The sequence below is a fragment of the Caretta caretta genome, chromosome 8 (genome assembly GCF_965140235.1).
Source record: "Caretta caretta isolate rCarCar2 chromosome 8, rCarCar1.hap1, whole genome shotgun sequence".
NCBI classification, from domain to species: domain Eukaryota; kingdom Metazoa; phylum Chordata; order Testudines; family Cheloniidae; genus Caretta; species Caretta caretta.
Window position 1 is genome coordinate 44,424,061 of NC_134213.1, and position 13,213 is coordinate 44,437,273.

At 42.6% G+C, this 13,213-nt stretch overlaps 1 protein-coding gene across 8 annotated transcripts in view; it reads right to left on the minus strand.

Moving 5' to 3' along the window:
* Window positions 1–1,218: 1,218 nt before the first annotated feature.
* The window catches only part of MTA1 (metastasis associated 1), a 150,298-nt gene continuing 138,303 nt past the window's right edge, over window positions 1,219–13,213 (minus strand). For 5 of the 8 annotated variants that reach the window (XM_048862421.2, XM_075131440.1, XM_075131439.1 and 2 more), the window contains 3 exons: window positions 8,865–8,896; window positions 5,414–5,565; window positions 1,219–2,906 (listed from right to left, as the gene is read on the minus strand). In XM_048862421.2, the coding sequence (XP_048718378.1) occupies window positions 2,768–2,906; window positions 5,414–5,565; window positions 8,865–8,896 (323 nt within the window). In that variant the 3' untranslated portion in view covers window positions 1,219–2,767. Of the gene's footprint in view, window positions 2,907–5,412; window positions 5,566–8,864; window positions 8,897–13,213 lie in introns of those variants that run through there. The other 3 variants (XM_048862424.2, XM_048862423.2, XM_075131443.1) reach the window with 2 other exon arrangements.

Below are 13,213 nucleotides of genomic sequence, written 5' to 3' on the forward strand. Positions count from 1 at the left end.
AGAGTGGCCTACAAGGACTTAATTTTGCAATTTCCAGAGTAGTCACTTCAGGTTGTTCTCCTCCTCCTAGAGGAAAGTCACATGCCACTGGACTTGAGGCCTTCCTGTAGCGAACAGCCTGAGGCAGTGTCGCTCATCAGACCTCACATGCAAAGGGTAGAGTTATGCCACATGTGCATGACAAACAAATGAAAACTGTTAGTGCAGGAAGTGGTATTGCGGGCACAAATCGGTATTACTACACCAACACTCCACCATGGCCTAGGACACACCATGCTACTGGACATGGCTGCCTTGCACATCTGACATTTCTTTCAACCCCTGGCTGTCCTCTCTGGTTTTTGAAGTTGGGGGTCAGCAGTGAAGGGAGAATATAAAGTATGTGGCGGCAGCACAAATAGTACAAACTACAAGAATCAGGTTGTCCCCACTCGAAAGCACTGCAGCTGAACTAACTTTGCTCATCCTGGTAGTGAGTTAATGCAGAAGAGAAATATTTAAATGGCCACATATTCAGAAGTTAACCCACTGGGATTCTATCCTGCCATGTCACACTTACACCCCTGCTCAGTTTGAGGATATAGGTCACACGCAATAGGATCATTCAAAAGCTTCACTGTCGAATCTATTGTTTTCATGAAGGGCAGTTTTCAGAGTCCTGTCCCCTCATCCCTAAAAGATCCATGGTACAGGAGTTAAAAATAATTTAATCTTCCAGACTCAAAAAGGTTAGCGGTATCTCAGACTATGCTTACGCTGCATTTTAAAACCCCTGGCAGTGAGTCTCAGAGCCTGGGTTAATGCTACAGCGCTAAAAACAGCTATGTAGACATTCAGGCTCGGGCTCTGAAGCTTGGGGAGCGGGATGAGTTTCAGAACCGAGGCCAGAATGTCTACATACCTGTTTTTAGTGCCGATATGCAACCCTAAGTCTGAAGAGCTGGACTCTGAGTTGCTGCCGCAGATTTTAAAACGTAGTTAGACATACACTAAGTATATTGGTGGGATCAAACTATGAATTAGGCTTGCCCAAAATAACAGACTGACAGAGCAATCACGTGAAGAAGTTCTAGTTCACAGCAGCAGAGTTATCCAAGCACTTTTCAATCAAAGCAATTTCTAGGAAGCAGGTGCAGCTCCACATTCCACAGGCAGATGGTGCCTTGGCAAAGGTCAAGTTTGAGTTAACATTTCAGAACATAGACAAAAAACCAGCAGTTTCACAAAAGCTCGGGTTCCAGGTTTATTAAGCAAAGTTAACTGAACTGTTTTTGTTCTGCGGAGATTCCTTTTGACCTCACCCAAAGGGGTAGCAGTGTTGCACAGAATCACGGCTGGACTGTGATAACCCAAATACAACTTTGGCTCATCTCACTGCTGACACATGTGGAATGACTTGGGCATTATTACATGCTGTGTCTGTTTGAGGCAGGTACATGTACAGATCAACACAAGTTGCAAATGATAGTTTACAACCTGTCAAAACAAAGCAGGGCATTAAGCAAATGCACTGCCATGAGAAGACATACGAAAAAAATTACAGACTTGCTAATACACAATAAGTTCAGGAGATGCAAAAAAAGAAAAACCTCAAACACAAAAATGTCAAGAGGAAAACAATTTCAGACACAGTCTGTTCTAATTAAAACCCAGTTGTAATTTAATTTGAAATTCCCTTCAAAATGGGAAATGTACAGTAATGTAATGTAACAGAAACCAGGCTTCCTGTGGAGAGGTGTGTTCAAAAAACACTGATGCACAAATAGGTTCAGAATTCAAAGCAAAATGTCCCTGGGCATCAGTGGACCTGACTCTTGGAGCCAGAGAAAAGCAATTCATTACACTAGTTGCACTAGAGGGCCTACTGCTGGTCCTTGTTGTTATAATAGCATGTAGGATTCCAGAAGCAGACAGAAGGCAGCACACAAAATTCTGGTTACTGTGAAAAACGCCACAGGCCAGATCTCCCTGGGACTGACTGGAATAAAACAGCTAGTTACAGTAACCTGGCCTCAGTTCTTCAGCGTTAGTGTAATGTTCTGCAAGATTCTTCAGTTCTTAGCTCACTCCTTTTTCAGCCTGAGTTGTTTCTGTCTTGTGCCTGAGGACAAGCAAAATTGGCCATGCCAAATTATCCAAAAAACACAAGGGACAGGACCAAGAAAACTAGCTGAACCTGTAGCTGGCTTTCAAATCCTCTATTTCCAAATATCTGAGTTACAGATCAGAACTTTATCTACAAAAGAAATAACAAAAAAGAAAAAAATGGCACCGTCCACACACACACACACAAAAATCTTACAACACAGCCTTGTAAAAATGGTTAGCAATGAGAGCTCAGTCACAAAACAAAGGAGTCTAGCTCTTCAAAGGTCAGAGGAAACAAAGCTAAAAATTACTATTCCACGTTCTCTTAATAAGTTAAACTGACCTTCCTTCCCACATGTCTACAAAAAGGCAGAGTAATCTACAAGCAAGAGGGGAAAATAGGCTACCAAAAATAAAAAAGGGAGAGGAGAGGAGAGGAGAGGAGAGGAGAGGAGAGGAAAGAGCATGCGCAAGAGATTGAGCGCACAGTCTGTGGTCATCAGGGCTCAGATGGGGCTGAGTTCCTTTTAGGGATTTAAAAGATGCAGAACAGTTCCTTAAAGTTTTCCAGTCTTCAGCAGTTCATTCAACACCGTAGCCATAAAAACCTCAAGTGTGTATCGGAAGAGAGATTCTTTCAGGCAGACCCACTGGCATTGTGAGGGCTGCTCAGTTTCTTTTAATCCTCAATGATTATGGGTTCATCATTCATGGGCTGTCGTAACTGGACTGCCTGGACTGGCTGGAGGATAACGGGCTTGTAAGGGCGTCTGGCGGCTCGCTTCGCTTCAGAGGATGAAAGCAGCTTGCGAATTTTCCTACAGACAGTGAAAATAAAAAGGAGTTTGTCACAAAAGTAGAAAATCCTGGCATTTCTTTGCCAAAATTACACAGGCCCAAGCCCAAGAATGGGTAATATTCAATCCCGTGTTTGCAACAGCTTTCCTATGTGCAAAAATGTCATTACCTGGATATTTGGTATCTTGTGCTCTTCTAGAGCTAGAAAGAAGAGGTGAAAACCTGATCAACTCCAACAGAAGCTTTGCCATTGACTGCTATGGAGCCAAGGAATTTATTCCATTGGAAAAAGGAGATTCCCACATTTTTACGTACAGAAATGTTTTTATAAAGTTGGTCACAAACACTCATTTTCTTCCTAAAATATTCAAATTGAAGTTTTCATTCCAAATCAGTATTTTTTATTTAGTATTCAAAATCTGGTATTTCTGAAGTTTCACTTTTGTTTTTCTCCACATTCTCCCCTTCTGGCCATGGAATACAACAGCACGAATTTTACAGAAAGAGCTTCCATTGAAGATGACCCCCTGCCTCAGCTGCCCCCACAATCAGGTGCTTCCACAAGGCAGCAGATTTGATGCCCATGTGGAGAGCCTGACAGAACCACCCAAGGATATTTTCCTTTCCACCTCTCCTCCCCTTTGGTAAACCCTCATGTTTTCAGGAAGCCTGAACTGTAATCACCTTGGACCACTGGGTCCTGGTGCTTGTGAAGAGGCAGTATTCTATTCAGTTCCAGTCCCTTCGTACCCCTTCTCCTCCTACCTTCCCTGTTCTCTCTCAGGGACCCTCACAAGATACTGTTAAAGCAAGAAATGGACTGCCTTCTGTGATGCAGCAGGGAGGGGGGAATGTTGACCTGGGAATGTGGCAGGGGAGTTTCACTGGGGATGGGATACCTGAGAGCCTGTAACCTGAGCCAGGAGGGGGATGGTGAAGGTAACACCTCTGCCGGGGAAACTGGACGAAGGTTAAAGGAGAGAGCCTGCTGGAGGAGTTTTTTGTTTCAGTTTTGTGCTGGCTGGTCGAACGCAGGGAACCCCAAGGCTGAGGTCTAAGCTCCCTGCCCCCCAGAAGGACTTGACTAAGTGGTCCTGGTTGTACCCACAAGCTCTGTTTTAGACTGTGTTCCTATTGTCCAATAAACCTTCTGTTTTACTGGCTGGCTGAGAGTCACGGTGAATCCCAGGAAGAGGGGTGCAGGGCCCAGACTCCCCCACACTCCGTGACACCTTCAACACCTGAGAGCAGAGGAGGAGATGCCCAGAGAGTTCAGGGTCAGGGGATTTTATTCCAGTTATTTTCTCATTCCAATGAAGAAAGAAGGCTGTCTTCAACATCTTAGATTCATCCACGGTTTCAAACTCTAAGGTGCCACAAGTACTCCTTTTCTTTTTGCGAATACAGACTAACACGGCTGTTCCTCTGAAACTCAGGATGGTAATTCTAGCTTCCACAATTCCCCTAGACCAGTGGTTCTCAAACTTTTGTACTGGTGACCCCTTTCACATAGCAAGCCTCTGAGTGCAACCTCCTCTTATAAATTAAAAACATTTTTTAATACATTTAACACCATTATAAATCCCGGAGGCGAAGCGGGGTTTGGGGTGGAGGCTGACTGCTCGTGACCTCCCATTTAATAACCTCACGACCCCCTGAGGGGTCCCAACCCCCAGTTTGAGAACCCCTGCCCTAGACCCTCAAGACTGATTTGTGGCTTTCTACCTGCAAAATGCCTATTTACAAGTATCCATTTAGCCAGTCCACAGGAAACTCCTCAGATTCCTGGTAGGAACATGTCACTCCCAGTACAGGCTCCTACACCCTTTGCTCTATCCACAGCACCAAGAATATTCACCAAAAGCTTGGCAATCATAGCAGTTCCTTAAAGAAGGCAGAGAACCCAGGTAAACCCTTGCCTCAACTACTGGCTGATTCAGGGAAGATCACCTCAGCAGGTGACCAAGTCAATCCAAGTAACGATAACACTCTTCACTTCATTGGGCCTCAAAGTCAACAGAGAAATCCACACCTGCTCCGATTCAAATCAACAGCATTCATAGGAGCAGTGTTCAGTTCCAGGGAGAAGAAGGTTTCTAACAATCAGAGGAGTTAGCTTCTGAAAAAGCTTCCCAACAGTAGGAGCAGCAAACAGCCCAACTAGTTTTGAGATGGAGCTTGATAAATTTATGACCGGGATTATATAATGAGTTGCCTGTGACAGCAAGGGACTGGACTTGATGACCCAGGAGGTCTCTTCCAGTCCTAGGTCCCTATGAATCCACTTTCTGTCGAGTGCTGCGGTGGCACACAGTTGGCCAGGGATCCATTCTATTGAAACACCATAGGCAGCTGCTTGGGTTTTTAAAAATGCAACACCAGGCCTGGTGAAGAGACTTTCTGAGCAGTCATACACATGTTATCAGTGTGCATGAATAGTGCTAGGGATGATAAATGCAAAGTAGAAACCAAAAGGAGTTTGTCAGGCTCCCCAGTGAGAATCAATTGATTGGCATATATTCCCTACCTGGTTTCCTCAGTGGCCATATAAAACACATCATCCGGAGCATCAATCCAATTCATCCTCCTCCTTTTCACTGGAGGCATGGATCCACCACGAATTAATCGGACTTTTGTTGGGTATGATTTCCCATTGAGCAGCAAGTTTCGGCTTGGTCCCTAACAATATATAAAGAAGTAAAATTATGGACTGTAGCTAATCCATGGTGTCATGTGATAAACAATCAAACAAGAGGAGAGAAGGACTTAAAGCTGCCAAATCAGATATTAAAGTTCATTGCAAGTTCTCCCCCTCCTTCCCATGAGTGAATGTAAATTTCATGAAAAAGCAACTGGCCACTAGTACTAAAGATTGAGGTCCTCTTAAAATTACAACAGGACAGGATTGTGGTAAAAAAAGGAGAAAAACTGTATGGCCAGTTAACCTACATTTGTACACAAACGGATCACATGGAGTTTGGAAGACTGAGTCAAGATGCAGCTCTCAGTCACACTACTGTAAATGTGGAATAATTCCATTGAATTTCAGAAGGAAATCTGGATTTACACCTAGTAAAATTTAAAAATCTGACTCTAAGGTTAAAAATCTGACTCAAACTCTCACACTCACCTGCATCCCTTTTGCTTTAAGGATGTTCCTTTTTAAGTAGGGCAATATATAGTTAAAAATTCTTTTAGGAAACCTAAAATAACAAACCTTAAGATGACTCCATGCATCTGAAGAAGTGAGGTTTTTTACCCACAAAAGCTTATGCACAAATAAATCTGTTAGTCTTTAAGGTGCCACCGGACTCCTTGTTGTTTTTGTGGATACCGACTAACACAGCTACCCCGATACTTGAAACCTTAAGGTGATCATTAGAAGGTCTCACTGTGATAGGTCTTATTCTGATGCCCCCACATATACTGAACTCGCTTTATGAAGTTAGCCCCTGCCACTCCTTTGAAAATTATAGTTCTAGCTTTATAAAGATGCAGGTGTGGGCATGCAAGGAATTAAACTACTCAAGTATAGTTGTCCTGAATCACTTGGGATCCAGTTGTGCCACCTGTACTCACGGTAAGTACTATTTAGAATAATCCCACAGAAATTAACAGCGCTCATAACGGACTGAAGTTGCAGAATCAGGCACTGAAAGTTTGAGGTGCGCAAATTAGAATTGTCCAGAAAGTTTTTTTATAGTGGTAAAGAAAATTTTGATGAAAGTGAAAATAAGTTTGTGAAAACTAAGATGTCCATGGAAAATTTTGATTTGGGGGGAAAAATTGGAATCCTGAAAAATTGTAGCCAAAAACCAAAAATTCTGATTAGGAAATTCAGCCCCAGTGCCTCATGGAAGAGTACATCTCCCATAAGGCATGATGATCACCCCTCTTGGAGAGGGGAGGTGGTGTATCATGGGAGTTCCTGGCCATGGTGCACCATAGGAGATGCAGTGTGACTGGGAAGCCCACCCTGTAACAGCAGAATGAAAACATGAAGCACCTAAATTACAACTCCCGAGAGGTACTCTGCTAGCATACCCAAGTTGAAATATTGGGCGAGGGGAAGGAATCTAACGGGTTTTTTTGACAATTAAAAATTTCTGCAGAAATCAGATACTTTGTGAAAATTTCATTTAGTCAAAAACCCAATTTTCTCTCTCAAAAAAGTTTGACAATATAGTGTAGCAGCCCTAGTATAAATGCCATTGGCTGCTTTAGAGTTGGATGCATTTTCCGATTCTCCCTCAGACAATACAAGTCTATAAAAGAGCTAAATCCTTTTCTTTCTTAACTCCTTGAAAACTGGAGGCAGTTGCCACACTTATATTACATAAATGGCATAGACAATTTATTTTTTCTGAATGTTTTTCTGCCTCCTTTGTATTTCAGACAATTTCAGCACCAAAACAAGCCATCAAAATACTTTCAGAAATTCAGCTTTTACTTTTGTGCTGTGGGGAACAATGTTTGAAATATCGTGTTTCCAGATTTCTGAAGGAGAGTCCTTTTCATTTCTGTGTGAAGACTATTTTCTCCATTGTGTTAAGTGTCAGGAGAACGATGGCAGTGAAAGTTCTCGGAAATGCTTGGGCAAGAGTAGGAACTGTGCTTGAAATCTACCTTTTCTCTCCCCAAACAGAGCAATCACTTCAACTGTTACATCCTGAAACACGGACCTTTCATTTTCAGTAGAACATTTTATCACACAAGCAGAGCAGTGAGAAATTTCAGCATTTTTATCCCTGCGGGTGACGGGGGTTTGGCCATTTCTTATTTTTCTCCCACTACACTGCGAGTTTATTTACACAGCAGACACAAACAAGTAGCCAGTCTCCTCTGCAGTAAGAGGTGAAACTGAATTCAATTAAAAATACAATTCACCACTACTTATCAAATGCTAATGTGACAAACAAAATGATCTGCTTCGTTATTACAACTAAAATAGCATGACAAAATTAAATCCTGGCCATAAGATATTATACTCTACCCAAGACAGAAGCATTAGATTTGATAATACTCAATCATTATTCAATAACTGTCATTCAGACCTGCTGCAGATTTACTAATTTCTGAGTGCCTCCATTCACACTAGTACATTGTGGCAATTTACCAAACAGGGCAAATTCCACTATAGTAATACCATGAAAGGGTGCTTTGTGGCAAAAATTCCAGGGTGCAAAATTCTGCCCACTGAAGAGGCCTAGAACAAGGACTATGTGCCATTAAATTCCATTTTGATGGCTTAAAGTGATTTAACTGGGAATTGGTCCTGCTTCGAGCAGGGGGTTGGACTAGATGACCTTCTGGGGTCCCTTCCAACCCTTATATTCTATGATTCTATGATTTTAAGTGGCACTTCACCCTTGTGCTGGCCCTCTGAAAGGGGGTGAACTGGACCCCAGGACCACTCCATGAAAAGCACTTTGCCAGAAACCCATAAATTAGACTGGCTATTTGCTTCTGTCGCCTGATAAAGCTCTCAGCATAACGGATGAAAGGCTAAAATGATTTTTTACTTTTAAAAACACACACATGCTCAGCAGACAACTTGCACACCAACTGTCTAAAAAATAAGAAACCATTTGCCAAACAAAAACCCTTCCGTCATGTCATCCCTCCTTCCATCAATGAAACACTCTCCACCTAAAACACATTTCAGGGCTTTGCTGTAAGCAGCCGCTCTCTTGGCTTCTGTGTGAGCGGACACACAAAGTGTTCCATTCAAAACAGAATTTCACCGATACAGATTGCACTGTGTCTTTTTTCGTTTAAACACCCAGATCTGTTTTTCATACAGAAAACTATCCTGGCTAACTGGAAGAAGAAAAAAAAGTGATAACGTATGAATAACTGTGAATAGCAAAAGCAGAAAAAACTAGATCACCCTTTTAAAGCCTATCTAGAGAGTTATGGTTTGGGTTTTTCTTTCCCCTCCCCCTCCCCCTTTTTGGTTTAAATGAACATTCTCTTACCATTTGTCTGGTTTGTCCGTGGTTAGGCAGACCTAACAAACAGGAAAGAGAATAGAGCTCGTAAGACAGCAGTGATTTTCCAAGACAGAAAAAATACAAAATCAAACAAACACAACTATGTTTGCATTTGGGTTGATTTTATGACGTAGCCGTTTTCTACCACCCTAATCTTTTCCCTCCTTGAGGGATAACTGAGAAGACAGCATCCCTAACAACGCAATCTAAAAAACAAGGCCAAAAAGTTTAAATATGCTACCTACTTTATTCTCCATTCACTCATGCCTTACTAGACAATACATGGGAAACTACCACCAAAATCAAATCCCCTCTTTCAGATCTGGAAGCCCCTTCTTAATAGCTTGAGAACATCTCCAGTTTTCTGATTTTACGATTTAAAGATAAGGATGGTATTGCACTATCAAGGGAGCAAAGAGTAAAATCTTTACTATCATCTGGGAAAATCCGAGGAGCTATTTTATCTCCTGGATGTACAATCAGATTTCATCTACTGAACTGCTCAGTCCATAAGAACCTGTCACAAGTAAAGACTTCCAATATCTTAGTTCTGACAGTCATAGAACTCAGCAATCTCTCCATCACACAAGGTGATACTCCAATAACACAAATATTACAGGCACAATGATCTGATATAGTAAATGGTAGTCTAGTAACAGTATTAGATACTCCATCGCATTGCGAAAGGTCCATGTTTTAAGTGCAGAGCAAGTGTGTAAACTGAACCAGGGCTCTAAACAAACAGGAATATTACTGGACACACACAAGTATCAGTATGTAAGAGAATGAAGTCCTGGTACAGAGCTGCAGCAAAGGTATGGCAGGGAATGGCCTAGGTAACCTAATGCATCTTTTCCATGCCACCTTTTTACTACTTTATGGTCAGTTCAAATGATTTTTTTATTATTACCTATGTCAGTTAATTTGTGCCAGCATGCACGTTCCCAAAACTTTAATCACATTTCATCAACTGCAATGCACATGAGCATCACTGGGCCCCTTTTTGGCTCAGAAAGGAACTGTTCTAGACACAAAGAGAATGTGTATTATAAGTGGCAGCTACTAGTGCCTGCACTAGCTGAAAAATGGATTTCCATTATAACCTTGCTTACACACACACACACATTTTAGCCTGAAATTTTCCTTGTTTGGTCTTTGACCAAAAGTGAACTTTTATTTCAAAATATATGGTTGAGCAAAGTCCCTGCTGCTATTTGAGAATTCGGCAACAATTCTCTCTCACACACATACCACACAGCTCCTGTTTTAAAAGATTCTAACCATAATCCTCAGATAGATGCCTACGTCAAAACCGGCTACATGTGAAGATTCCTTTATATAACATAAACCCTAACATACTTAGTAAGGACACCAGTAAAACATATAGGATATACAATGAGGCCAAGTTAATGTTTTAGGAAAAAAATACAACTGTTGGACTTCCTTTTTTTGAGTGCTTGGGTGGTCTTAACTGTAATATTGCAGTAAAATCTGTAGTTTGCATCATTTATGGTAACAGTGCACCTTCCTGCAAAAGGGCAGATATAAGTAACTACCAACGTATGAAGACAAACACACACATGCAGGGGTGCTGGAACAATTTGTATCAGGGGATGCTGAGAGCCACTGAACCCAAACTATAAACCCTGTAGATGATGGAACCCACTTCAAACCAGGAGGTGCGGCAGTACTCCCAGTTCCAGCACCTATGCACACGTCTTCATTTTCTGGCACTTCAGTGCTTAAACATCCACTTTCAGAGCTTGAGATCACCTAATGATTGTTTGTAGCATTGTTGCAGCTGTGTTGGTCCCATGGTATAAGAGACACAAGATAGATGACCCCAAACCTGAAAGAGCTCTGTTTAGCTCGAAAGAGTGTACCTTCCACCAACAGAAGTTGGTCTAATAAAAGATATTACCTCATCCACCTTGTGTCTCTAATGAAGGAGATGTCAACCAATGACACATCCACAAAAAGAAAAGGAGTACTTGTGGCACCTAAGAGACTAACAAATTTATTTGAGCATAAGCTTTCGTGAGCTACAGCTCACTTCACTGGATGCTGAAGTGAGCTGTAGCTCACGAAAGCTTATGCTCAAATAAATTTGTTAGTCTCTTAGGTGCCACAAGTACTCCTTTTCTTTTTGCAAATACAGACTAACACGGCTGCTACTCTGAAACCAGTGATACATCCAGTATGATGAAGGAGTTCTGTTGGTGAAGGGAATGTAAGTCTCCACATAAGCAGCAGTCACATTCAAAGGGCAGTAGCAGGAATGGCCAGTTGATGTAGACCAGGGATCTCAAACTCCAATCACCAGGAGGGCCACATGAGGACTAGTACATTGGCCCGAGGGCCCACATCATTGACACCCCCCGCCCCCTCTCCACCCCTTCCCCACCTCCATTCCAACCCCTTCCCCAAAGTCCCCACCCCAACTCTGCCCCCTCCCTTCCCCTATTCCAACCCCTTCCCCAAATCCCCACCCCTGCCCCACCTCTTCTCTGCCTCCTCCCCTGAGTGTGTGGCTCCCCGCCCCTCCCCCCTGGAAAGTGCTAAGCGCCTCCAAACGGGAAGCACCTGGAGGTAGGCAGAGGAGCGGGGACACAGTGCGCTGGGGGGAGGGGACCTTGGCAGCCCACAGCAAATAACTCCAGAGGGGCAGGGGAGGGCACAGGGAGCTTGGCAGGCTGCCAGAAATAACCCCGCAGGCCTCTGCATGTTTGAGGCCCCTGATGTAGACAAAGAGCTTGACAGAGCTGTTGGGAAGAGCACAGTCATTAGGTTGCAACATGGGACCGAAAGTCAGGAGATTGAGTACTAGTGACTGCTCCGCAATGTTATCCATTGTGTGATTTTGGGCAAGTCACTTCATCATCCCGTAATTCAGTTTCCCTTTCTACAAAGAGGATAATACTGTCCTTGCTCACAGGGGTATTTGAAAGGTTTAACCAACTGACATTTGTGAATCCCTTTGAGCTCTGTGGATGGAAGGCACAGGGCTGAATACACTTAATGCCAAGGAAGACAGGGCAATAGGGGCAGCTATGTCAAAGGATTTCCATTCAGAGAGGAGAGGTAGCTACTGGGGCAAAGGAGGATGGTGGTGTACAAGCAGTCGTCAGTAGCAAGTCTATTCCCAAGTTTCCAAGATCAGTAGTAACTCAGATCCTCCATGGTGAGGAGACACAGATGTCACATGTTGAGAGTGACAAAAGCAAGACTCAGAGGTGAAAGCTGGGCAGAAATCATTGCTGGTTCCAAGAGTTTGTGCTTCAAGTCCATAGACAACAACAACCAAAAAACCTGTTAAGCATCCAACCTATGGACAACCTCAAAAGTAAGCTGTTCCTTCCAGGAAAAAGTGAGCCATGTTATACAGTTGATCATTTCGCTGATCCAGTAATCAGCAACATAAAATAGATACATTTTTCAAAGCAATTTTTATAGCCTTGCTATTTCACTATGTTTGATGTTAAGATATCTATAGGCAACACACCAATACTTAACTCCCTTTCAACAAATCTATATATACCTGGAATGTAGAAGACAAGAAAAAATACAGCAATAGCCATTTAAAAAACTAATTGTGTTATGACAGAAAATTACATTAGAAATAATGGCTGGCCATTTAAAATGCACCCTTTATCAATAGTTATTGCTTCACAGTAGCAGAATACAGTACCATAGCTATAACATATTCCAAATATAATCTCAGAGCTGCTGTTCAACTTTTCAGGGGTTGAGAATGGAACACAGACATCCTTCTCCCCCAAACACACACAATGAGGCAGTGAGGGGGAGACACACACACTGAAGTCTTAGACCTAAGTATACATATTAGGGACAAAAATGAAGACGGCTCTGGCACCCCTTCTACAGCACTCTATATTTAAAAGGAGACTTTTTCTCTTAACAGTGTCTCATTATAGGGATCCCTGGGAAGGGGCTCTGGGATAACCCTTTTCTAAAACCCAACTGTCTGAAGGTATAGACTTCCATGAAGTGAGCTGTAGCTCATGAAAGCTTATGCTCAAATAAATTTTTAGTCTCTAAGGTGCCACAAGTACTCCTTTTCTTTTTGTGGATACAGACTAACACGGCTGCTACTCTGAAACCTGAAAATACGGCACTGACTGCCCGCAAAAGCAGAGAAACCTAGGAAAACACAGGATTTATTTCAAGTTCCTCTGGCGTACTGTCAAGCTGTGTGCTTCTAAGGGATATTCAGTGACAATCCAGAACGGAGGAGGAAGGCTGTTGATGACCATACGTTTTCCCCTGACTAACCAGATTTTCCCTCTTTTTAGAGATGAAAGCTACAAGGTAGA